The following is a 27,800-nucleotide window of genomic DNA, read 5'->3' on the forward strand; positions in this document are numbered from 1 at the left end:
TTAGTTCACCATGCCACCGTAGCTTCCCAAGAGAACCAGCTTCTTCCTGTCTAACCTGTGCCTTTATTGCCTTGCTGTTCTGCCTTCTCATTGGCTCTTAGCCCAGCTACCTCACTTCCTTGTCATTGCCTGTCTTTACAGACCTCCAGGTCTTTATGGTTGGTACTGGGATTAAAGGCGTGTGTCACCACACTTGTTCCCTAGTGTGTCCTTGAACACACAGGGACTCTGTTTGCCATGTGATCGGATTAAGGGCGTGTGCTACCACTGTGTGACTTTTGTTTATGGCTGGCTATGCCCTCTGATCTTGAGGCAAACTTTATTTATTAACATACAAATAAAATATCACCACATTTCAGCACAAATAAAATATCACCACAAATTTCTCTAATTTTTTTTTTTTTTTTTTTTTTTTGGTTTTTCGAGACAGGGTTTCTCTGTGTAGCTTTGCGCCTTTCCTGGGACTCACTTGGTAGCCCAGGCTGGCCTCGAACTCACAGAGATCCGCCTGGCTCTGCCTCCCGAGTGCTGGGATTAAAGGCGTGCGCCACCACCGCCCGGCTTCTCTAATTTTTATTCATAGTTATTTATTTATTTAATTAATTGGGACAGGGCCCTGCTATGTATTCCAAGCAGGTTTGCAAACTTTCTGCCTCAGCCTCCTAAGTGCTAGATTACAGACCTGTGCTACAGTGCCTGCCTCCTGGCTATGAATACATACAATATAATACATAAAATATAATATTTTTTTTCCTTAGTAGTTGCTTTTGTTCTTCCAATAAACTTATCAGACTCTACTTTGGACTTAAACTAAGTTAATTCAAACAAAATACAGAAATAGTATTCCTGTATAGTTCTGTTCTCTCCTCTCCCTCTCTGTGATACTATTTTTAAACATGTAACACACATATACTATAAACTCAAAGATAGACTGTTAGATTTTTATCTTTTGCTTTTAATACAGTTGTTGACGTTAAACAGATAGTCTTTGAGGAGGGATGACACTCATTGGGTGACACTCTTAGTATTTAATGACTCTTCCAAGTTGAGTGGGGCTACAGATGAAAACCTAAACCCACAGTTTCCCAGACTTTCACTTCAAAACAGCATGGACAGAGATTTGCTACCTCAGGCCCTGGTTACTCCAGTTCCTTGGCTTTCCCTGCATTTAAGCCTTTATGTTCTCAGAATTTTGTTCCTTCAGAAGTGCACTTTGCCAGTCCCACAGAAGGAAGCATCGACACAGACAAATTGAGAAAATTGGGGTGGGGGTGGGTGGGAGCTTAGTGCCACCTCCCTAACAAAGGGACACCTGACAGGGGGAAAAAGTTATCAAATTATCTCTACTCAAATAGAAAGAGGATAACAGCTGCAGGAAAGTGGAAAAGCACGGAGGGATGGAGGGAAATATTCATAATTTCATTCCCCAAACAATTCCTTTGTAGAATCTGAGTTGAATGCATCCTTCCTCGGAAGCTCTCCTTACCCGAAAAGGGGTGTTGATTCGGCTGGTGAGAGTATCCAGAATGTGGACATTTTCATGTTGGTGCAGTAGGATGAAGCGGAGGAAGATCTCCAGGAGTGCTGGTTCAGAGATGCTGCGCAGGAAAAGGTCCAGGTATGCAGTTGTGGTCATGACCTCCTCCACCGTCACCTGGAACCAATGACAGTGAGCACAGAAAGTCACCTTCCCAAGGCTGCCAGAGACTCACCCCAACACCCCCACTCAACACAGGGACACTGCCATGAAACCACTTGAGCCAACAACATGTCCATGGGACACAACACCTGCCCTGTAGCTCAGCGGGGAAACACAAAGATGCTGTGAGATGGTCTGTATGTCAAATGCTCTGATTGGTCAATAAATAAATCACTGATTGGCCAGTGGCCAGACAGGAAGTATAGGCGGGACTAACAGAGAGGAGAATTGAGAGAACAGGAAGCCGGGTGGGGAGACACTGCCAGACACCACCATGACAAGCCGCATGTAAAGATGCCAGTAAGCCACGAGCCATGTGACAAGGTATAGATTAATAGAAATGGATTAACTTAAGCTGTAAGAACAGTTAGCAAGAAGCCTGCCACGGCCAGACAGTTTGTAACCAATATAAGTCTCTGTGTTTACTTGGTTGGGTCTGAATGGCTGTGGGACTGGCGGGTGTCAGAGATTTGTCCTGACTGTGGGCCAGTCAGGAAAACTCTAGCTACACAAAGACAGGGAAGGCACCCACATGCTCTGACGGTTCCAGTCAAATGCAGTTTAAACCCTATAAAAGTTTTAGTACATACTCAAAATGGCATGAGAGATTATGAAAAGTATTTATATGCTTAATAAAGAAATAATTAAAAAGTTTGGTGTAATTTGTCTCATTATTAGTCATTCAATAAACATTTACTGGGATCCTCCATGTACAAGGAGCTGTAAACATAAGAACATGCTTTATGTTCAGGAAATTGAGCTATAGCAAATTAAATGATCATGTAATAAATTGCAAAAGAGAGGTGCAGACATGGAGTGCTACAGATGTTCTCTCAGATGTGTTCCTGGAAAGCAGCAAGCCAATATTTTTATAAATGAGTACCCCACATAAAACATTATTTATAAAGGGCTATAAGAACTTACTACTTAATAAAGTAATGGTGACTTTTATAACACAAATTCAGATTTTTCTACCTATATACTTTTCCTATTCAGAAAAAAAAGTCAGTCTTTCAGGGAATCAGACTGGAGTTAGGTTTCTCACAGAGCTGAGGAGTGGAGGCTTACAGTGGAGGCCAGAGGTCAAAGTCAGGTGTATCCCTTGATCACTCTAAACCTTATGGGATTTTTTTTTGGGGGGGGGCAGGGGATATCTGTTTGATCCTGGAGGTCACTCATTCCACTAGTATGGCCAATGGCCCCTCAGGGATCTGCCTGTGTCTGCTACCCTCGCCATGGAGCTGCAGAAACACACTGTTACCTAACATTTCTACATGGATGGTAGGGATCTGAACCTGGGTCCTCAGGCTTGCATGGGAGGCACTTCACTGACTGAGGCATGTCCTCAGCCCCTCAACCTTAAACATGCTGATTCTAAGAGCTACTATGTGCTCCCTGTTCTCCTAGAAGCAGAATGTAGCAGCTGATCTTTCTATCTAGAGGTTATCACCAAACTATTAATGTCTCTGCTGGGCACAGAAACGTCCACCTTGGATGCACTGAAGTCACCAAATGCACAGTTCAAGCTCCGGAGTTCCAATACCACGTGCTGCAAACACCCCGGCCCACCCCATGCACTTGGTTCTAAATGAAGCAGATGGCAATGCTCTGTGAATGAGTGTGTCTCCTCTTTTCCATTTCTCCCTCCCTTTCAAAGTGCTCAGTGTCACTTTAATCGTACCATTACCAGGGCCATTCTTTTTATACTACATTCCTCTTCTCCTTTTAATTTTCAGCTTTAAAAACCCACAGATCAGTTTAGAAACCAGATGTCCAGAGCTTCGAGATGAGTGTAGATAGGCCATGAATGGCTGCATCTGTGAATAAAGGCTTGACGCTATCTATTTTGGTGGTTTGAATTACTTTTTATAAGTTCTTGGTGCTCAGCTGTGTTCTGGATAGATGAGTCCAGGTGGGTAAAATATCACAAAATCAGCTGTCTCCTTTCTTTACTCTAATACATAATGGACCTTATGGTAATAAAGCCCAAATGAATTCACTCTTTCAGAATCCACCGAAACCCCCCACAATGGTGTTCTGAGTGACAGGGCACATCACTGGAGTGCAAACACCCTCCTCCAGCTTGGTAGCAATAGTGTGAGCACACAAGCATTCACACCATATGAAGTTGTCCGTCCACTTTAAAGGGCTCTCTGTAGCCCAAATACAGTAAAGGAAGCAGAAGCAGGGAATATCAACTCTGGGCAAATAAGTGAGACTGAGAAAAGTGCATCTCACCACTGTCCTGCTTCTGCAGCTAGCTGCTCTAGCCTTTCTGTAGCTCTCCAGTGGGACTTGCAGGGGACATGTCTAAAACTATCCTGAGGTCCATACCTAACCATCCTACTACAGTACACAAAGGTGCGCACACAGAGGACTTCCTCGGAGGTGAATGGCAGCTATTCCTCAAAGATCCAGCAATTGATATCTGCCAGAGTTGAACATAACTTAATTCTCCCATATACTGCATGCCACATAATATACCACCATATACTCAGCACATAAGTATGGAATTACTATATGTTTGGATTGTATTATGTTAGAATGCTTGCTTGTAAACACTGCTGTTTGAGTTGTTAGCTTGAGTTTCACGGGGAAAAAGTGTTAAATTAATTTTTAATTAGGCTTAGGTCAGGATTTCCAACAATTTCTGAAATGACCCTAAACTGTACTGCTAACTTCGTAGTAGGTATTCATGTGACTTGATGGTCTCAGAACTGACAGTTATAAAATCTAAGCATCAATCAATTATGAAAATGTTCCACATCCTACAGCATTAAATATTCAGTCAAGAATTAATTTTTTATGGGAAAATAAATAGGCACATTTGTCACTATGTAACTTTGATTTCATCTTAATAAATGGCAAAATTGTATGTGCAACAAATAATTGTTTTACATAAATTCATGATTTATTAATATAAACACATAATTTGTATACCTATTTTATATACCTACTGTGATAAAAACGTGTAATGTCCCTCATAGACTCATAGGTTGGGCACTTGATCTCTATCTGGTAGTGCTGCTCAGGAGGCAGAGCCTCACTGGAGGTGTCATTGATGGAGGCCATGAACCCAGCCCTGACTCCTGCCCTCTCTGCGTCCTTTCTGCTGACACTGTGCGACCGATTCCTCTGCTGCCACCCCTTCCCCACCATGGTGGACAGTGTCCCTTCCTAGACTATAAGCCAAAGGAAACCCTTCTTTCCTCTGGTTGCTTCCTGCTGGATATTTGGTTATGGTAACGAGAAAAGTAAGGAATACACCTGTGTACCCAGGGTCAGGTAAAATGGCTCAGGCAAGGAATTCCAACTAGACAAACACCGAAGAAGCCTTGTTCAACATGTGTCCTGGAGGCTCTTCCATCTGTCCTTCCTCATTGTTCCCCCCCCCCCTCTCTCTCTCTCTCTCTCTGTGTGTGTGTGTGTGTGTGTGTGTGTGTGTGTGTGTGTGTGTGTGTGTGTATGCTCATGCATGTGTTCTTCTGGGAATAAAATTTTACCCAAGCTTCCTCTCCATCCACTGCACTACCATCTCAACCCTTAGCTTTTGACACAGGCCTCCCTATGTAGGCCAGGCTAAACTCTAACTAATAATCCTCCTGCCTCAATCTCCAAAGCATTAAGATCACAGGTGTGTGCTACCACATCTGGGTGTAGGTACATTTTTAGTGAAGATCTCCAAAATAATTAATGCCACTCAACACAGCTAAACAGGAAATGATGCTCAACCACAAACATGGAGTTCAACTATTCACATCCACTTGACTGCAACATTGGGATCGCTTGATGGAACCCTCAACCAAAATGATCAAGACAAAAAAATATAAATAGAAAAAAGCAGAAAAACGGAATCATTCCAAATGGGCTGACAGTTAGCTCCTTTGATACTAAGTCTCCAACTTTACCAAGCACTGCTGAACTGACATGTCACGAGACTCCCAGAAGCTGCTTTACCGCAGGAGTGCTACATAAGCTATACCCACTGGGTCACATGTGACCTTAATAAGCTCAAAAGCCCAGCAATCAACTAGCTAGAATCCAAGTCTGTCCTCAGGGGCCAACATGAAAGGGGGGTGTTGAGCAGCTATTGTTTACTACTCTTAGGCTGGATAAATGAAAAGATTTTATTTCTTTTTAGAAATCAAAGCTGTCATTAATAAGCTAAGAGGATTTAAGGAAGCACTTGGGGGACAGCATTTACATAACATGTTATAAATATTAAAAACCCAATCCCATTAAATATCAAGTTGCAAACTCTTTATAGATTGAGGTCACACTTACCTTAAACTAATACCCCAACCCGGGAAACCCAGTGGTCCTCTCCTTCTACCTCTTGCCCGCACTGTATCCTTCAAAGCCTTTTATCCCAGAAAAGCTTTTCTGCCCCATTATCGTACTTTCAGCAACTTCTCCTAATCCTCCCAAATAGGCAACGTCCTTAATGAGGCTAAGACTGAGAGCCTAAGTGTGATCACTTGAAAGCTAACGATAACCACAGAGGAAAGACGCTCAGCCTGAGGAATGCAAAATGGAGCCTTCTGCTAGGATTCCAGAGCAGCATTAGCAAAACACAGAAGTCGCAAACTAACTAGTCAATGATGAAGGACAACGAGCTGTAGCATGAGGACCTTTTGTCTCATAAGATTGTCAGTGTCTACCTTGTTCTATAAAGGATGACAGGCAGCTACCAACTTACACAAAACTAGCCAGCTATACAAATTAACCTGTCACTCAAATTAACAATGTCTACACATGCCGCAGCTTAAGAATATTATTTCATATTAAAGGCAGGCCATAATGAGTGAAGGAGCATTTGAAAACTCAAATTCCACCCACTCCCAAAATCATCCTCGATAGGATAAAGACAGCTGTGACCTGAAGAATAAATACACCTGCTGCCTAGGCACTGCCTCTGCTTGCTCCCCAGCCCAAGTGCTAGAACGGAGGCCTTCCTTGGGGACTTGGTTTTAATACTGTCAGTCCAATTTGGTCCATTCGCTGATGCGAGTCTTTCTTTACCTACTTTCTCCATCTTCCTTTAGCTCTTGCTTGGTTCTTTCTTCATGCCAACAGCCTTTGCCAGTCCCTTAAAGTTGTGTTTTCTAAAAAACATAGCTTGAGACTGGGTGAATGAATTCAATTTGCTGGTTCACTAATGGTTTAGACCATTTTCAAATAGAAAATGTAGTAAGTGCAAGTTCTGTTCTGAGGAACTTAGGCATATATATTTTGTTAGAAATACATACAAATTGCACTGTGTGCAGGCGCTTCACTGGTGTGCCTAGGAAATGTGATATGCCAGTGTACAAAGCCCTGAGTGTGAGAAGCACAGTCATCCAACAAGCAGTACATTCACACAGCTCCAAACCACTTGTGCGGGTCCATTGCCACCAGCGATCCAGCTCTGGCTATGGCTCAGCAAAGTACACAGAGTTGACCCCGGCTTTCTGAGCAGGATGGCAACTGAATTTATAGTCATCCTACTTCTTTTTATCTTAGCCTACAAGCTCTAGAGGGATCCCCCCCTTCTTTATTAGAATTTCAAGCTTTTGAGAAACAGACCAAATGGACCGCTATTTTCTTTCTAAAAGGAGATGGATGCCACATTCTACTTCTACAAAGTCAAAACTCTATACAAAAAAAAAAAAAAGCCCAGCTATCATGCCCACACTGCAGCAGCACATTAACTTGATACGTAGGAGTGAAATTGAGCATATAGACACTCTGACCCTTCTGTAATCAGCTCTAGTTGGGTGATCCCATTTGCATCTAAATTAGCACCAGTGTCCTCTCTGTGATGACTGGTTTATATGTGTCTTGAAAAATAAATTTCCCATCTGCTAGCTGTTTCTTTGTGATCCAGTCACATTGGAGCAAACAGATGGATCCTACCTTCTGTCACTCAGGTAGGTGGCAGGCAGTGGGGGTCAGGTGACTGTGACATCCTCTATAGGACAGAAGCCACCTTTCTTTGGCGTTTTCTCTGAGGCAGAGGAGTAAACTAAGTAGCTGGTTCCATGGGTCAATGGTGAGTTCTCCCACCCCATGGTTCCAAGCAGTGTGGAGAAACAGTAGGATCAGCAGAGCGAGAAGGGAGACTTGTTACATCACAGGAAACAGAACTGAGAAAGTCTCTACTGAACCCATGCTGAAGCCCACCAGCTGCTGCCAGAGAAGCAAGCCAATGGACAGGAAGCTTGTCCACTGTGGGTAGCCAAGGGCAGCAGCCGATGGGCTCTTCACAGCCACCTCTCCCTTCCAAGGACACAGACCCCCAGATTCACATTCAAGTGCAAAAGGGAAGACAGACATCCTGGTTCCCAAAGGGTGGCCCACCCCAGATGTCAGCCAAAAATTCAGGACAGAAAAGATTCAGTTACCCAAGGTCTGAAAATAGTCTGTAGCTGCTGAATCAGGCCCCCTCCTGTCTCCCTTCTGCTCCTCCACCTTAAGGCCACACAGTACACTGATGCCACTGCCAGAGGCAGGCTGAGAAGGATGGAGGTGACGTTCAATGTCATGAAGTTGAGTTACTTATTCCCAAAATACTTTAAAAAGAAGGAAATGAAAGTGATGGCTACATTGAGGGCATCTGTAACACAATAGGTTTGAAATGAAAGCCAGTCTCAACCTTTTCTCTATACCCCATTCTGTCGTCAGTGCAGACGGAGATGGCCTGTCGTGCATACTGCTGACCGCCATAGAGATGGTACCTTCTGGGGTTCCTAACTTTGCCCACATTTCAGGAATGGCCCTCTTCAACAAACATTTGTTGAACACATTGAAACTCAGCACTTAGCGATGAGGACAGAAAGACAGCCAACACCATTCTGTTTGTTATTGTACACAAAGGCCAGCACTGGGACCTGACTTAGGTCTACCCTAGGAGCAAGGGAGTCATGCTAGAGCCAGAGAGCATGATTGCCAGTCGTGGACAGACAGTGGATTTTAGAAAGAGCACAGGATTTTCAGGCGGGCAGACCCGGGTTCAAACCTAACAGTTTTTACTGTGTGGGCTGTACTGTGCCATTCACTCTCTCTGAGCTGCTTCCTCCTCTGTAAAATGGGGATAACCACAATATCTACAAGTATTTGAGAATTAAAGACAATGCCTATGCATCTCAATGCAAGATGGGACTAACAGGAACAAAATGGCTACTATTTTCTGATTTGGGGCATCAATTTAAAATAAACTGAGGATCGGGTGAGCAGAGGTACTGGTGACAGTCAGGACAAATGTGCTTGTCCAAATTTACGTTGGGAAGTGGCGGGACACTACAGCAGCTCTTCCAGAAACAAAGCCCTTCTAATTCTCCTTGTCAGCATTTTGCAGAATTAGGAGGGGCTGTGGTCACTACAACAGATAAGCCCAGGAGACTCCAAAGAGTAAGTGTGTCCTAGGGCAGGATGGATTTGCCAGGGCCATTGGATTCTCTAAAACATTTTCTGTTTGCCATGTTCACCCATTTAAACCTCGTTCTAATCCCACAGGACCAGCTGAACAATAGTTTAGAGAAGAAATAATAATGAGGTTGCCAGCAGAAAACAGCCATGTCTAAGAGATCTCTGCTTGACAAAAGGGTTGGCCACGTTGAAGTCACTCTTCTTACAACATAAAGATGTTTTTTCTCTTGCCCTTCACAAACCACAAACCAACCCCCACCACACACCTCTCTGGAGCAGTTGGCAAAGGGCTACTTCTAAAGCTTCTTGTCCCATATTATATGCATATTATTTGTACCCTCTGGCTTCATAATGTAATTTACCAGACAATAATTTAATATATGACCCAGTATAATTAAATTTCATCTAACAGAGTTCAGCTGTGGAGATACTCCAAGTCAAGAATGGTAAAAATGTGTCTGTAACCCTAGCATGTGGGAAGCCGAGGCGTAAGGACTTGAGTTCAAGGAGGCTAGCCTGGGCTGCATAGGAATTTAGGATAGCCTGTACATACTAAAGAGAAAGAGGAGGAAGGAAGGATGAAGGGAGGGAAGGCATACTGCAAACAGTATATAAGAGTAGATTTCACAGTCTAACTCTGGGGCCAGAATTGGTGAGAAAACTGGGGTGGGGGTAACTCGAAAGCAAAGATGGGAGGGATATTCCAAAGAAAATGGCATCTATCTCTTTCTTGTTTACTAATTGTTTGATAAAGACTCTTGCCTTGGGATTCAAATTTACTATTTGCAACATGAAAAATGATAAAAGCATCATTGTCTATCAGTTGCTGAATATCCCCTGAGCATTTAAGGACTCTGCTAAGCATATTATTTCAGTCCACGGCATCCATGCAACCTTTCAGAACCAACTCCAATGACCCAGACAAAAGAGAAAAAAAAAATCCCTCCTGGAAAAGCAGTTCCTCCAGGAACAGGGTTAGAGAATGTGGTGGTCTGAAAGGTAATGGCCACCATAGGGAGTGGCACCATTAGGAGGTGTAGCTTTGTTCGAGTAGATATGGCCTTGTTGGAAGAAAGTGTGTCACTGTAGGGGTGGGCTTTGAGGTCTCCTACGCTCAAGCTACACCCAGTGACACAGTTCACTTCCCATTGCCTGTGGATCAAAGATAGAGCTCTCAGCTCCTTCTCCAGCACTATATCTGCCTGTATGCCATCATTTCCTGCCATGATGATTGTGGACTAAACCTCTGAAACTGTAAGCCACCCAAATTAAATGTCTTCCTTTATAAGAGTTGCTGTGGTCATGGTGTCTCTTCACAGGAACAGAAACCCTAACCAAGACAGAGGAGGAGGAGGTCTGAGGCTGGCCCACTGAGTCACGAGTTCCTGCTATAGCCTCCTCTAAACTCAAAGGCCAGACTACTGTCTCTGGCCATACAACAGGTCTGGAGGGAAGCCCTGTGGATGCATTCCAGTGTTCCGTGGCCTGCCCTCACTTTAATAAGTGATGGTGGAAATGTGTCCCTGCCCCCAGGGCAACTTTCCATTCATACAAATCTCCACTTCTATCTTTGCGGCCAGGTCAGTGCCATTTCTCAGTTTCCTTCATGTATTTATCCATCCTTTAAGACTGCCAACTTTCTGTAGAAACATGTACATCTAACCCACTGAGCCAGTTCTCAAAGGACACCGTGCACCGTCAAGTGCTCAGAGCATAATCAATAAACAGACTGAGACGCACACTGGGACCCTGTCACTAAAGAAGAAAAAGAAATAAAACCTGGTGTCCACAGCCCATGTTGGGGCTGATATCTGTAACAGGAGCAGTTATTTATACCGAATAGTGCTTCATTGAAAACACAGACCTAACTCAAGCCATACTCTTGAATGAGAGCAACTCAGATAAGGGACCCACTGTGAAGAAGAAATGCTTCCTTGGGCTTTCCCTCCATTTCTCTCCCAGATTAACACAACAGTCCTATTCAGTTCTGGTAAGGCTGCTCCCGACCCATGAGTGGAGGGGAAATGTATGGGCTAGAGTCTCAGCCAGCAGCTGACTCCAGGAAGGCAGGATTGCCTGCCATGCCTGTATTTCACCCCCAGACTCCATCTGCCTGCTGGGCTAAGTGCATCATTTTGGGGTGAAATTTTATATTTAGACCAATTTTCCCAGGCACAAAAACTACAGCAAAAACAAGCTCGGATGACAAAAGACAGATTTCGCTCCTGGCTTATTTTCCATGAGCGACAAAGAAATACCACACAATGGTGAGACAGAAGCAGCCCAGGTGTCTGCCAGAACAAATTCAATAATTCTGGTCATGGCCAATCTTCTCTGTTTTCCCCAAACCTGCTCATCGTCTGGCACTGGAGAGTCACAGCAGAATGCAAGTCAGAAAGAAATGAGGAGCAACCTGTCCTGCGGAAGTCAGTGTGGGGCAAAAGACAACCATGGCAAGACGGTTCCCAGCAGGCCAATGGCCTCTGCTGAGTCCCTCACCCTCTGGTTTTCTTACCACCTGCCTGAAGAGAAACTCACAGGCATGGCTGCTGATTGATTTTGACTGTTCTCTTAGGATGGTGCACGGGAAAGAAGAAATGATTCACACCAAACTTCAGAGTTTTCCCTCTTGTGTCTGTCTGCACTTGTTTCTGAGGTGAACACCACCTGGCTTCCATAGATAAGGTGGGGTTTTGTGTGAGTTACTTTTTGCATCTTCTGTGTGAGGGAGGGTGGGCCCCGTCCTATCGTCTCGTAATTCCGAGGCTTACGAACCACATTCTTTGGTGTGGCATTATCGCTTCTGTGCACTTGTTGAAATTAAAGAGAGAAATCTAATTTCCCATTTCAAATCACAAGTAACTGGAAGCTTAATTTATCATCCTAATTTCCTCTCCTACAATGGGAAGGAGGGGACATGAGCCATGGCAGAGAGGTCAGCAAATGAGACTGCCACAGTACCTGCTTTAGCCTCTGAAAACAAACTCTGCTCCTCGGTGTGGTAAGACCGTAGATACCCGTGTGTCACCTCACTTCTGTGATTCTACAAGTAGTAAAACCAGGCAAGAAGAGCTGTAGCTGAAGGCACAGAACCAGGCACACCCAAGGGCAGGTGCTTAAGGCCACCCGTGGGCTTCCTGAGACCCACCTCCGAGCCAACAACAGCCCGCACAGGGCATTTCGGCAATTAGTGAAAGGGTCTCCTTGGATAGAGAGAGGTAGCTCTCCCTGGCCTGTGGTTGGTTTGGCTGATGTCTGGTCAGAGAGTTACCACTTAACTCGACCCCCGTGCTGTCTGTGGAGACAGCCCCCTGCCGAGGCATTAAGTCTGGAGACCAAGATGTGAGCTCATCTCTCCCTGCAGAGTTGCAGACTGCTCTGGTACAGTGGACAACCTGTGCAACTCTACACCATGGCTCTGCAGGGCCTGGGCCTTCCCTGTACTTACAATCCCAGAAACGCCCAGCTTGCCATCAAGAGAAACCCAATCTGTTAATACCTAAGAAACTCTGAGTGTGTGAGAGACACTGTGAGATGTCTTCCCCACGGTCATTCTCCCCTCTTTGCAAGAAACCCTGGCTTTAAAGTTCAAAAACAACAGGGGCTGAAGATGGTTATGAGCACTGCCTGTTCTTCCAGAGGTCCTGAGTTCAATTCCCAGCAACCACATGGTGGCTCACAACCATCTGTAATGAGATCTGGTGCCCTCTTCTGGCCTACAGGCATGCATGCAGATAGAACACTGTATACATAAATAAATAAATCTTAAAAAAGAAAAGTTTAAAAACAACAACAACGAAGAATATGTTTGCTTTGTATCTAGCTGTGGCTACCTATGTTCTGATTGGGGAGACTATAAGTGGAAGCCATGCGAGGCATGGGAAAGGATCTTTGAAGGGAGATGTCTCTGACCACAGCTTAATCTATGCAAGCCAATACAGGGGCTCTCTAAAGATAAGATGATTGCCTCTGTAAATTTCAACAGCGATCTCCTCCCCAGCCTTTAGAGCAGTGCCTGGCACATACTGGGTGCTCAAAATAAATGTGTTGAAATAATTAATGAATGAACGTTTCAGAACACGAGAAGAGCAGCCAACACTGACAGCTCATAATAATGCAGAAATAGAATGCAGTGACCCAGCCTCCAAACAACCCTCCAACGCATGACGGCAGGGTTTCCAAGACTGATCACACCATGACTTATCATAAAACGCATACTGAACAACACACAGCACTCACAGCACTAACCACAGTGTGCATCCTGATATTTATTGTTTGGTTCCATTTTAAATGCTAATCTTGACCCAAGGTGACTTTATAATTCATTAACACGCTGACTCAGTGCTTAAAACCTGTTTAAAATATAGATCTATATAACCTTCTCTACTGACTTTTCTACTAACCAATAAGAATCGGTGCTAACATTTAATTTCTTAGTTATAATTCTAAAAAGCTTTAAATATAATAAAAAGAAACAATGGCACAGATAATCAAAATAGCATGATTAGTTGTGACTGGGATTTCTCTACAAAATAAACATGATCACTGAGGACATGAAGACACACAACACAACACTATACTACACAACACAGTTCTATACTACATAACACTACACTCACAACACAACACTATACAACACAGCACAACATGAGTACAGAGGCCTTCCCCCAGCACAGGCAGACTGGGAGCTATCCAGCACACCCTATCCCAGCTCCTGGTGGTGGTCCACACTGACAAAGAGCTGCCTCCTCTCCCAGCACCCCCATCAGAGCTGCTGTCCTTAGGAGCTTGGCTTGTAATGGCCTGTCCTGGTGACTAAGCACTGTGGTAACTGTCCTTGATCTTTGCAAATGAGCTTTCTTTCTCAGCTGAGAGTCTCTCGGGGACTATGGGTAACCATTTAAGGTAGCTGAGAGTACCATGGGATAATATAAAATAATCTGCAGTGAGAATAGAAGACACTTGCAATTTAATGCTTAGTGTCTGGGGCCACAGGCAAGCCAATCACTTTCTGTTGTCTTAGTGGCTACAGGTATAGAACAAGCTTACACACTCTGTAGTTTTCCACAGTGGACTCACACACACAATAAAAGAGGGGTAGCAGTGAGATGTAGCAGAAGCATCCATACAGTACCTTCCTCTACAGAATTTGGCAAAAAGATAAGCAGTGAAGCTTTCTAAGATAACAGAAACGTACTTTGGAATGCTCCCAGGACCATCTAAGGCCAACATAAAGCTGCCAACTAACCTTGATGGCTTATTATGAGCAGTCTAAGGCCGAAGACTGCAGATGGCTTACAACCAATAGGATGCCTTGTTTCTCTCACCACCGTTCTCAGCTGTAAAACAATAGTATTGACCTAGAGGACCACTGTCTCGGTTCTGAAATCCTGAGAGTCTCCAGTTCTGCGTCAGTGGCTTGAAACTCAGAGCTAACGTGAATTCTGTATCTTAGTGTCTTACTCTCTAGCATAAGAACACACGGCCAGTATAGTGAGAAAGATGCTCACTTTTTTGATATATTTACTCAACCACTAGTGAATTTATTGAGTGAACTACACGTGCACATCACACAAGCAGCTGGAGATACACAGAACAGAAAGTGTCTGTCCCTGGAGGTACTCACGCGCTGGCCGACCAAGCTCATACAATGTCAGAAGTGCTAAGCCCGAGCTCTTGATCTCACATGACTGCTCAGAGGTGGTTTAGAGATGAGAGAAATCAATGTGTGCTCAAGTGCAAAGCTTGTCTCAGTGTGGAGCTTGTGCTGGGACTTAAACATATACACTCTGGGGTGGACAGGCAGGAAGTAGAAGGGACACTCCCTCAAGAACACAGGGACAAGGACAGGCTCTGCAGAGTGTGACAACGCTGATCTGACTTAAGATTTGCATTTGGAAATCACAGAGCAGCGGCTGGATGGGGCCAGGTTAGATGCGGTTTGCAAAACCAGGAAAAGGAATCCAAGTTGTCTTCTGCGGGAAACAGGGCCTGGGATGTGTTCTTTGGAATGGGGCAACACATAATAGCTGGGTTTTAAAAAGTGTGTGTGACCACTCATAAACTTGCTAGAACTAAGGAAGGGTAGACTTTTGAAGACTGGGTAGAGGAGTGAGCTCCTGGCATTGTGCTTCCAGCTGCCTCTTTCAGCCTTTCTCCCCAGGGAATGATGACAGACTGAATCTATCCCTCCCTTCCCCTCTCTTCCCTGGAAGCCAGGTTTCTGGCAGCAAGCACACATTCTTCTGTGCTTCTCCGACTGCAGCGTCTATGCTTACCTAATTCTGGGGGGGCGTTTAATATTAGGAAACATTATCTACCAGAACAAGCCCTATTCTCCAGCATGAATTCCCAAAGTCATGAAGATGCTATCTGGTGATCCCTGCCTGACTGATTTTTCCTTTTTCCCATTTCCTCAGAACACAGGTAGGGAAGACTCAGAACTCAGGCCATATTGACTTTTCTAGAACTTTATTTCAGGTTACTTTGGCTGCAAACTCAGTTTACACTGATTCACATAGATGCTTTTTATTGTCAGGCTGAGGGCATCAGTGAAGTGTGTTGTTCTCCACATACTGCTGAGTCATGGCAAATGACAGTAGCAAGACAAACTCATGACAGCATACAGGCAACCCCAACAGTGAGTCTATACAGAACCCAAAACTGATGGCTGTTGTACGGGGCCCTCACCATCCTTTGTCACTCATGCTGCTTCTCAGCTTCCCTAATGGCCCTAACTCATGGATTCCCAATGCCCCCACCACTCCATGGCAGGTATAACATGTCAAAATAAACACTAGAAGTTGTATTTTTCTCATTGTTCAAGTAAAAGCCTGTATTCTATACTCTCTGAATGAGCAGCAGATGCTCAGCTGGTGGCACTTTTGAGAGGTGACTGGATCATGTGGACAACTACCTTCATCAATGGAACTCATTGATGAATTCATTAATCCACTGATGTGTTCACAGGTGACCGGGCTATGAGGAAACAGACTTGAGTGGAGGAAGTAGGTCACTCAAGGCATGAAGGGCGTTATCTTTTAAAATTATTTATGTATGCATATGACTGTTTTGCCTGCATATATGTTTACCATGTGCATACCTGGTGCCCATGGAGGCCAGAAGAGAGCATCAGACACTCAGAAGCTGAAGTTACAGACTCTTGTGAGCTGCCACGTGGGTACTGGGAACTGGACCCCTGAACTCCTGAGACATTTCTCCAGCCCGAGGGTACATCTTATTCCTGAATCTTGCCTGCCCTCCCCACTCGTTTCCCCATCTTTGTTTCTTTCTCTTAACCATATGCTTCCCACCAAGATGTCCTACCTCAGCAAGGGCCAAGAGTCAATGGAGCCATGTGACCATGGATTAAAACCATGAATCCTTCCCCACTTAGGTTGTCTTCTCAAGCATTCTGTCACAGTGCTGAAAGTGACCGATTCAAGGAACTGCATGTGAAGGGATTGACACGTAATGAAACTATGGTTGATCACGTGCCGACTGTGGGGAGGGACATTCCGAGTCTGCCTTTCTTGGGGGAGCCTCCCTCAACATCCCTTTGTCTTCCCCACTAGACAACAACTGCACCTGGGCCGTGAAGCTGCTGTTTCCAAAAGAAGAAAGGAATGTTGTTGGTGACTATCATCTTAATTAATTATGCACTATTTGTGATAGTTCCCCCAATGACTACTGTTCAAGGGACCCTAGTTCTTTGGCAACAGTGTGTTAGGTACTAGAGGCATATTATTGGGGCTAATTCTCCTTGATCCTTTAAGGCAGTTAGTAGGAAAACTGAGACTCAAAGTTTTGTCCCCCAAATACCCAGGAAGTGGAAGAGACCAGGTTCAAACCAATGTTTCATGGTCTTTATAGCATCTGAGAAGATGTCAGGACAATATTCTAACCGTTCTTCTGAAAACAGAGCAGAAATTCTTCAGACCTGAACCTTGGTATCAACTGCTTGGAGCAGGTGGGCAGACAAGGTCTTCTACGGTACAGATGCAGGTCCCCATACTCCAGAGGACTGGTGCCACCCCCTGCCCTCTCAACATTCCACATGCCCCCTCTCGCCAAGTCAAATCAGTAGAGTTTATTAGGCCAAAGAAAACAGCTCCAAGTGTCATATCAGGCCTCTGTTCCAGAAGCTTCTTCCAAGAAATGGTTGGGCACACTACCTTTGGAATCCACAGGTAAAGGTGAAATTCTGTATTAAACCAATAGAAAGAACAAACGCTTTTTGTGAGCCACCCACATTCCCACAGTTACTGGAATGGAAGTCTGACTCAGAACCTACTCCAGAAGAGCCTCTCACAGAAGTAAACTTGGAGTCCTCTAGACGAAATCCCAACAGTAGTATGCTAACAGTGGGGCCTCCATCCCTGAGAGGGACCTCCGATGTGTACATGACTTAAAGCCTAAGAGCTCACCAAACTCATCAGACTCCAATGTTTCACGACCCATTCTTAAGGCCACCATACTGAAACAGGCACTTGGAAGCTGGCTTTGCTAACCAACACTGGCTCCTCACTTTGGCTCACAGGGTAACTGAAGACAGGGTGAGAGCCTGACATCTCTGCCCTCAATTTGTGTCTGTGCTTTGGCCGACATCACAGAGATAAGCAATTGTCCTTAACCTTTCCTCTTGAGTTACTTTAAATCCCAGGAAGATACAAGCTTCCAGGGACAACTCACTCTCCCAGAGAAGGCCAATTCACTACGAAGGCAAGGCTGCGTCCTCAGCATTAGCAGCTTAGCCATCTAACACAGTATTGTAGAATGTTGGGACAGAACAGACAGGAAGCTAAGACCGACCAATGCTACTCCATCCTGTCAACCTCTTGTCCTTTATTAAAACCTCATGTCCACACTCTAACCTGGGGGTTACTGGACCTTTATTTGTTTTTCTCCCCAATGTGGCAATGCTGAAGAAAACTCCTTTCAAAATTACTCTCCTTAATTAGCATACCAGGGACAGGTGACTGAACCTAACTTAATGGAGTCAATAGAGTCAAGGCTTTCACCCTAAACACTTGGGTAACAACTTGGTGGCTGTTCGCGGTCTCAATTCCATCTTTGGATCTCCCAAAAGACACCCTTGCTTAGGACCCATCCTGACCCAGTTAACTCAGCCTCTCTGCACAGCTAACCTCCCTGCTGGGATAGCCCCCCTGCTGGGCTAGTTTCTCTTTTGATTCTGATTGTCACCTGCACCACTATAAAACTACATGGTTCTTCTGACCTTCAAGTCCTCTATACCTCCCAGACACTGCACCCCAATAAAGATACTTCTGCTGGTCAGTGAACTGAGAGCTTTTGAAATGCTTTTCTGCTGAGCTGTACTCTTAACTATAAAGATGACCAATCACTCTTTTCAAGGAAAAATCCAATGCAAGAAACTGAGAGACACCTCCAATAACAGGGAAAATCACTGCTGAGAAACCTGGCCCTGCCCTGGCCACTCAGTTTTCAAGTTACTCTGCAGATGGATACTGCCTTCTACCACCTGCCACTCAAAACAAATCTTCCCCAGCGCACATGAAAAGACTGAGCATCTCTACTGAAGATGGAGCAATTTGGAAACTTCCAAAACCTAGAATTTGGTACAATACTGAATAATTGTCCAAAAGAACCATAGGGGAATTCCTGGGAAGAACAGGACTTAACTGATTGCCAACAATGTTGGGAAGGCCTATTACAGTATTTTTGAATTAATGAATGAAAAAGTCCAGACAAGAGAGAGCTGGGAGGGCCAACAGGGCTGATGGGGTTCCTACTGCCTCACCTCCTTCCCCTGCCGAAAAGCAGCATGGGCAATAGTGTGGCTTATTTTCAGCACAGTGGGGTACAAAGTGAGTGATGTGCATCCTGGGCTATGAACACCACTTCCAGGACACTAATAAAGGTTTCCTTGGGAGAGAGTGGAGATGCATGAACTAAAACTATTCCTTTCTTCTCTTTAGGGGAGGGCCACGGAAACCCTCACCCCAAGAGCCTCTTCTTCAATCCACTAGGTGGCGCAAACTCTCCTTTTAGAGAAAAGGACTTTACAAATGAATATTGGTGCACCAAAGCAACACCCTGCATTGTGCCAGAGCCTGGACAAGAAATGGAAATCTATCTTGTGTTTAACAAAGGAAGGAGAGTTTTCTCTAAATTCTTCTTTGGGAACCCAGAAGTTAAACTTAGGTCATGGAAGGTCTCATGGACCTAAGTAAGATTTATTTACAAAAATAAATAAATAAAAAGCTAATACAATGAGCAGATAGCACTGGAGGGTTGGGTACAAGACTGGTCAATAACGCCTGTGTAAACATCACCAAGTTTATAAGTCAACTCACCTTTCTGGTCTTTAATGCCTTTGACTGAGAAATAAGGAACACATAATTTCTAGAATTATGTCCACTACTCACATTCTGTAAGTGTTCATAACACACCACGTTTCTATTTCAAATTTATTCCATCCAGATTTGATAAGAACTTTAAACACAAAGAATGTTTCACAAAGTTCATATACCAATGTGTATGGGCTTGTTTATTTGTTTTGTAGGACTGAGGATTGAACCAGGGCATCACACATGCTTGGTAGGCTCTACCTCTGAGTTATATCCCCAGCCCACTGTTTACTTATTGCTTTGTAACAGGGCTTTACTAGGTTACTATGCTTTGAACTCACTCTGTAGTCCAGGCTAGCCCGAACTTACAATCTTCGTACCTCAACAATTTCTCAAGTAGCTGGGAGTACAGGCTTGGGACATAGGACCCAGCACTCTGTGAAAAGCTTTAAAACTGAGATCTTAGTAATTCACTTACTGACAAATACTCCCGAATGTCTAGGCACCCAGCCCTGGGCAAACACTGAGTCAGATAAGGACAGGAAACAAGAATGAGCTCCTCCCCTGTGCTCTATGATGATCCTCTAGGAAATGGAAATCTCCTGGACTTGGAATCTCTAAACACATAGATTCTTACACACAGAAGCAATCTGGACAGTTAAACACCATACACTGAGTGCCACTCATCCAAAGTGCAGCCTGCGGTTTCAGAGCATTTAGGGTTTTTGGATTAGAGTTAATTGATTCATGTTTATATTAAAGCATTTGACATAAATGTAAATATCACAGGGCTTATTCAGAGAGTTGATATCTTGACAAGCAACCATGGCAATGACATGTTGCCAATTACCCTTAACCAAACCCAGAGAAGTGAAGTTCACCTTGAACAATTTCATTTCTATATGTAGAGAGCATGTTGCAAGCATGATTCTTCAGCTAACACAGCTTCTTCAATAATATTGTAATTAGTCTTTTCCCTTCTTTCTAGAAAATTTATGTTTTCCCTTATGTTTTTAAAGCAATACCTGTTTTAAATCTTAGGTTTCCTTTTGGATTTGCACAATTAGGTGTTATTTCACTCTGAGTTCCAGTCACCTGTATAAATAAGTTTGCCTGCCTTTTCACTCTCTAATTTAATTCTATTTACTTCAGCCAGTTTTATTTATTCTTGTTAAGCTCATCATTAGACAAAGCATTATAGGGATAAGGGTGCTTCCAAGACACCATAAAGTTGGCCATGGGCCAAGCTGACAACACCATTGATCCTACGGTCACAAATGGCCATAATTGAATTAATTTACCATTATTCTGTAAACATGAAAGATGAGTGGAAAGCTTTAGGCTTCCAGTCCCTGAATAATATACCTAGTATCAGATAAGAATGCGTCATGGGCCCTAGATGGAGCTGCCTTGACTAAAAGATGCTCAACAATGTGGTACTTAATTAGTCTGGAAACTCAGCAACAAGACCTAAGAGGATATTAATTACAACATTTTCTTTTCTAAAAAAGAAGTAAATGTTCCAATAGCTTCTATTACTATCATTTAATATTCCCAGAGGCTTTTCCCAATAAACATTAATCATTTCTCTATGTTTCACAGTTGGCCCATAAGTGTTATTCGAGGCTACAGAATGGACTGTTAAGTTTTTCTATATACTGATGAAGGGAAGCATGTGCTTGTATATGGATCTGGATGTCTGTATGCATCATCTTTCTACACCAGAGGTGACGAAGAGCAGTGACAGTGACAATGAAATCTTCCAGCCTCCTTTTATTATGAAGTCACATTAAAAGAAGCACACATTTCCCTCTTCCCACAGCACCATAGCAGTGCCGTGGGAATGGGTGTGGTGGAATGGTTGGAACCTTACCATATTCTGTGATACACGTAACGCCAGTGAGTAGGCACCACTGTCGTCCTTGGCTGAGCCCATTTCCATTTGAGGGAAGTGTCTACAGTACTGATAACTCTGCCCACACACCTAGACAGCACCACGCAGCAGAGCAGAGCTGACTTCACACAGTAAGTAGCAGAACTTGCCACCATCCTCAACAATGGGAAGGACTGCTGTGGGATAATGCTCTTGTACACTGGTTTAATAAAACGCTGATTGGCCAGTAGCCAGGCACGAAGTATAGGTGGGGCGAGCAGACTAGAAGAATTCTGGGAAGGGGAAGGGCAGTGTCAGGAGGCACCAGCCAGACACAGAGGAAGCAAGATGACAAGGCAGAACTGAGAAAAGGTACCAAGCCATGTGGCTAAATATAGATAAGAATTATGGGTTAATTTAAGTGTAAGAGCTAGTCAGTAATAAGCCCAAGCTCATGGTCGAGCAGTTATAATTAATATAAGCTTCTGAATGATTATTTTATAAGCAGGCTGCAGGACCATGATGGGGGGGGGGTGTGGCTCAGGCAGGACCAGAGAAACCTTCCAACTACAAAGGACCTCTCTCAATCCAACATGATGCACACAACAGAGAAGAAACACCTTTATGGAGCCGACCATCTCCTTTTACTACACACTTTCAAATACTATTACTACTACTGCTGCTGCTGCTGTGTCCTTAAATGAAGCAAAGTACTTTGACCTGTCATAGTGAGACAAGAAGCCCTTACCCATTCTAACAATTCATTTCTCAAATCACGTTCACCTTCCTATTTGATGTTCACCATAATCTTGCAGGGGTGAGTGTGTAGGGTGGGGTTAGAAATGATATAATCTTGCAGGGGTGAATGTGCAGGGTGGGGTTAGAAAGGACAAAGCCGGATGGGTAACTAAGTGAAGACCTCTGGAGGTTCACAGAAAACTAAAACCTATGTGTCTCGGTTACTTTCTCATCACTGTGGTAGATACTGACAAAGGCAGATCCAGGGAGGAAGGGTGTGGCTCACAGTCAAAGGAAAGTTTATTGTGGGCAGGAAGTCAAGACAAGAGGAGCTTGAAGTGGCCGGTTACATCACACTCGCAGTCAGAAGCAGAGAGCAATAAATGCCTGCTGCTCAGCTCCCTTCCTCCACAGTCCAGGGTCTCAGCCAGGGGAGGACTGAATCCTCCCCACTAGAGTGCTCCCCACAATGGAGCGGACTCTCCCCACTTCAATTAACAAAACCAAGACAATCCCCACAGGCATGGCCAAAGGCACATCTCGGTGATTCTAGACTCTGTCAAGTTGAGAGTTCAAGTCCACCACCACGTTGTGACTTCTGAATCCTAGTTCAATGAAGTAACATGAATTGTAAAGTGCGGTCAGGGCACAGGTCAGTGTTCTTCCAAGTGTGGCCCTTGGAAAGCCTCAGTGGTGGCTGAGGTTCAAACTCTCAGGCTTCTGCCCTCCTGTCAAATCGGAACCTCCACAGACTAAGAGTTTTCATTCAAGAAACCCAACATAACTGTCTTTGTCTGAAAACACCTGCTATTGAGAATCAGAATACACAGAAGAGTAAAACTGTGATAGCTGGATTGATACCATATCCCACAGAAAACAGGAGAAGAGAAAACACAAAGCTTTCCGTGAACTAAAAGCACAGTAAGAAACAGAAGAAAATTATCTAAATTCACAGTGTCTCACTGGCTGAGATGGGGCAAGAGTTCCTAGGCGGTGACACTATATCATGTGATACCATCTCATTTGAGAGAGTCGGTTGGCTACTTTCATGAATAATGACAGGCAATATGTATTTACTGTATTTAGTACGTATAAGTATCAGCGACAATGATAACTACTTCAAATATAGTATCTATTTATTCTTCACAAAATCCCAAGAAGGCAGCTGTCATTTTATATACACACAGAGAGATAAGGACCCTGCCACACTCACAAAGCTGATTAAAGTAGCCGGAGACCAGACGCATGCAAACTAAGGTCTGGCTAATCCCAAAATCCATTTTTGAGGTACATTTTTTACATGAATCTACATTGTTTCTACAAACTTATTACCTGAATAGATCTATTAGATGATACAGACTCACAGTTTTCAATTACTAAATCAAGTTATTTCCAAGACAAAGCCCCTTATATTTACCTGTAAACTCTTCTAGGTCCATTCAGATAGCTGGACAGAGCCATTCTTTAGTCTGTCCATAGCTGGCCTCGCTGCATGTGCAGGTCGCAGTCCCGTCTGACAGTGCCACTGCTGTCCCATGTCACAGAGCGTTAGGCCTGGCACAGGACTGGGCCTTTTAGTTATCTTGTTCACCTGCAGTCACTGACCAACCTTGGCAATCTTCACAACTGGCCCATCCACTTTCACAAGACTCTATTTAAGACACAACAACCATTTGGACCCCTCCCTTCACACTGTAACTGTCACAACAGTGTTAAATGTCAACCTGGCAGAATCTAGAATCACCGGGAAGATGGGCCTCTGGGCATGCCTGTGAGGATTATCTTGAATATGTTAATTAATGTGGGAAGAGCCATTTTAGTCTGGAGCAAGGACCATTCCATTCTGGACTGTATGACATGGAGAAGTAAGCTGAAGGCTAACGTGCATAAAATCTCTCTCTGCTTTTTGACTGTGGATGCAGTGTGTCTAGTTTCCTCAAGCTCCTGCGGCCATGGCTTCCCTACAGTGACATGCTCCACCCTGGAAGTGTAAGCCAAAATGAGCCCTTCCTCCTTCACGCTGTTTATTTCAGAGTATTTTATCACAGCAACAGGTAGAGAACCAAGACAGCAGCCGAGGCAGCCTCCTTACCTGTGGTCCCTTAGGCACCACCCCAGCACTGCACACGATACAACCTAACGGGGCCATGGCAACAGATACTTCAAGCTTTCCTGCCATGCTCAGGCACCCACAACTTACAGTCTTGCCAGCTTCTAGATGACAATACAGGGGATAGCTGCCTGTCCTGAAGCTAGCCAGTGCTGGCCCCTGAGGCTGGAGATAATAGCAGCAACCTCTTAGAAGAATGAGCTTGCTTCTTCAGGTCACTTCTGGGACGGCCTTCCCCTCACACCACTAACGGTCTATGGGCCAATGTGAGCAGCAAGTTCACTCCTGGGACACAGTCTTCACTCCAGGCACAGTGAAAAGGGGAAGGAATTGAAAAAAATTAAACCCCAACATCATTACAGGAAAATAAGTAAGGGCCTAGCAAAACTAAGACAACTTCAAGAGCCTTTAGTAATTAAAAGCCTCGGCCAGTAATGGGCTTTAAAAAGCAAATTACTGAAATGTATAAGTAAAACTATTGAATGTAAAGAGCAGCAAAGCCACCCTGCTACAACTTCCAGTGTGGCCCACTGCAGAGCTGCAGAGCCAGGGTCTCATTTGGTGACCAAATAACTGAAGGGCGACTACAACAGGCACAGCAGAGAACCACTAAGTTTAAAAGAAAGAGAAAAATCCCAGGCTTCCACAGCCAACATGCCACGCTAATTCCACGCTGGGGGGGCATTGGCGGTACGGTGGTGAGCATAGCTGCTTCTAGTGCCACGCTTGGACTCCTTTCTTCCAGTTTTGTACTGAAAGCATTTTTCCCCAATGAAATTGCACAGCGTTATTGGGAACCAGATACAAATGTCCAAGTGTTTCCCATCAAGAAGTGGCGGAGATGACAGAAGGACAGAGGACACAAACATGCTACACATCCCAAACCCCAGCAGCAAGTGTCCCAGAGGAGCAGAAAGGGGACTGTTTACCCTCCCTCCCCCTGGAGCCCTCTCTTCTATCTCCCAGCCCAGGAAATAGAGAGAGGCAGAGCTGAACAGTGGGGAGGCAGCAGCCCCTCTGCTCCCTCCTTAGATACCCACAGGCTGCTCCTCCTGTAAGCTAGACACCCAACAGAGGCCCATTCATATTTTATAATGATGACAACTTGAAGACGCTATTTAATTGTTTAAAAAAAAATCTGTAGTCACGACTTCCACTGGGCATAAAAGTCCAGAGTATGCTGAGCCAGGAGAGCCAAACTGGGATGTACTCAAGTCCTTGTCCCATCCCACTTACAAAACACATTATTGGTAAGTGGGCAATCTTGTGTGGTCATGCCCAGCCTCTTGGAATTTCCATCTTTTCTTTTCAATCACCCCCAAATTTCCATCCATCAACTTAAGTCAATAAGCCATGAATTATCAAGCTTGCAGGATGCAGATCATGAATATGTATGTGTGTGTTTGCAAGGCAAGATTGTAAAACAAATGGGCTCCACGGTGGCTTAGAGGAAGCTAACACACATGCCCTTAAGGAAACATCTGAAATTATGCTAGCCATGTACATTGTTCAAGCACAGTTGCAGCACACAGAAGATGGTGGAAAAATCACTTTTTTTTTTTTCTGGTAGATTTCTTGCTTCGGTTTTCCATGCACACTTACAGGAAGTGAAATATAACTGGCTGATCTTTGTCAAAACCAAAGGTACAGGCTTTGAGGTCAGAGTTTCCATGGCTCATGCCTGTGAGCTGCATGCAGAAAAGGACTTGTGTGACTAATTCCCCTCCAATCACTGCCTGCCTTAGCACACAACCCTCAAGGTCTACAGAGATAGTTCCTCCATCTAACAGAGACAGTTCCAAGCATCTTCCCTCATTTCCTTCTGGAAATCCTGCAAGTGTGCCAGGGTGTTGCTCAGGCAATTGTCTCCCATGCACACTCCCTATGGCCCACTGCCTACCGACTGTTCTCCTGCTAATACAGGAAGCCAACAGCACCCCTGGGCAGAGATTTCAGGCGGCTGACAGCCAGTCAGGCTATTTGGGTCTCCTGCTTCTGGTCCTGACCACTGCTAACCCTTTCTCAATGCCTCCTCTTACTACATGGGGACTTCTTTCTACTATTGTCACCCCCAAACACTTGCTGCTCACCCAAAATGTACAGGACACCATACTGCCCCTAAGGCAGGGGTTGGCACACTTTTTCTATAAAGATCCAGAGTTATATTTATTTTATGCTATTACTACTACTTCATCTACAACTACCACTACTACTACCACTACTACTACTACTATTTGGGGTAGAACCCAAGGTCTCGTACATCCCAGGTAAGCAATGTACCACTAAGTTATACCCCTAGCACCAGGAAGATTTTAGGGTTGTGGGGTGGGGCACAGTCTAACCTATATATTTTCGCATTAAGAAAAACTTGGAAAATGTAAAACACTATTCCATCTTTTAAAATTGTAGTACAATACACAGAACATAAAACCACATCATCCTCATCAATTTTAAACATGCTGCTCAGTGATGTTCATATTGTTGTACAACCAATCTCCAGAATTTTTCATCTCACAAAACTGAAAACCTGTATCTATGAAACAATGATTCCCCTGTTCTCCCATTTCTTTCACTTGTGAGAAGCCCCTTTCTGCTTTCTGTGTCTGTGAATGTAACAGTAAGTATCTTGTGTGAGTTAAATCATGTATTTGTCTGTCATTGTTCATTGATGTTATAGTATGTCAGAATCTTTCTTTATAAATGGCTGAATAGCATTTATCCATTTACCATACTTTATCTAGTCCTCTACTGATAAATGCAAACACTATTTCAAATTTGGGGATATACAAAAAAGGCCACAGGCCAAAGTAGGCCCTTGAATTCCAGTTTGCTACACCTTGCTCTAGAGTCAAATGAATAAAAAAAAAAAAAAATAGAGCAGAGGTTGCAAAATTTTCAGCCCCAAAGATCCACATATACCGCAACTCTTTTTTAGGACACACCCCAAGCCAAAAGAACACTTACCCATACATGTTGATCACTAAGTATTTAAGTTGAAATGACATAACATTTAGTCAGTGTCTAACAATCTACTAGACACCCTCGACCTGGACAATCACTTAGAACCTGCAGACTCCTTTCCTGTTCCACACTGACGGCTATGAGCCACTTGCTTTCAAGGATAGCACCCACTGAATTCTCATCCATTCACATGAAAGGAATGAATGTGGCTTAATGCTGAAACTGCAAATCATTTGAGCTAGTGTTTCACCTGGTATCCAACGGTGTCTCTGTACTTCCCTCACAAATTCAAAATACCCTGGTGTCTGTGTAAGGGTACTGAAGAACTCTGGGGCTCCTGGGCACACAGCCTGGGAACCATGAATCCAAGACCATCCAGGTCAGAGGACAGGCAGGGTCCAACACAAAATGTGCCCAACATTAGAGAGACGTGTGTTCAGCAATGAAGAACCAACCCAGGCCCTGGAAGTTCCAAACCTCTAGAAAAGCAAGAAGCCTAGAGCTTCCAAAGTTACAGACAGTAGAAGGTGTGGGACTTAGGCTGACATGGCCCAAGGGCACACGTCCCAGCTTGAGTGCAGGCAGGCCTGGAGAGGGCTCAACACACTGAGGAGACTAACACTGAGGGACGCAGAGCTTCTTCAGGGGACAGGAGAAGAAGGGTGGTGGACTTAGACTCCA

General features: G+C 44.3%; 1 protein-coding gene across 1 annotated transcript in view; it reads right to left on the minus strand.

Moving 5' to 3' along the window:
• Positions 1–27,800, minus strand: part of Fhip1a (FHF complex subunit HOOK interacting protein 1A) — an 86,671-nt gene that overhangs the window by 26,207 nt on the left and 32,664 nt on the right. The window contains exon 5 of the mRNA XM_059265557.1: positions 1,487–1,654. Coding sequence (XP_059121540.1) covers positions 1,487–1,654 — 168 coding nt within the window. The remainder of the gene's footprint in view (positions 1–1,486; positions 1,655–27,800) is intronic.

This window comes from Peromyscus eremicus, chromosome 6, assembly GCF_949786415.1.
Source record: "Peromyscus eremicus chromosome 6, PerEre_H2_v1, whole genome shotgun sequence".
Lineage (NCBI taxonomy): Eukaryota > Metazoa > Chordata > Mammalia > Rodentia > Cricetidae > Peromyscus > Peromyscus eremicus.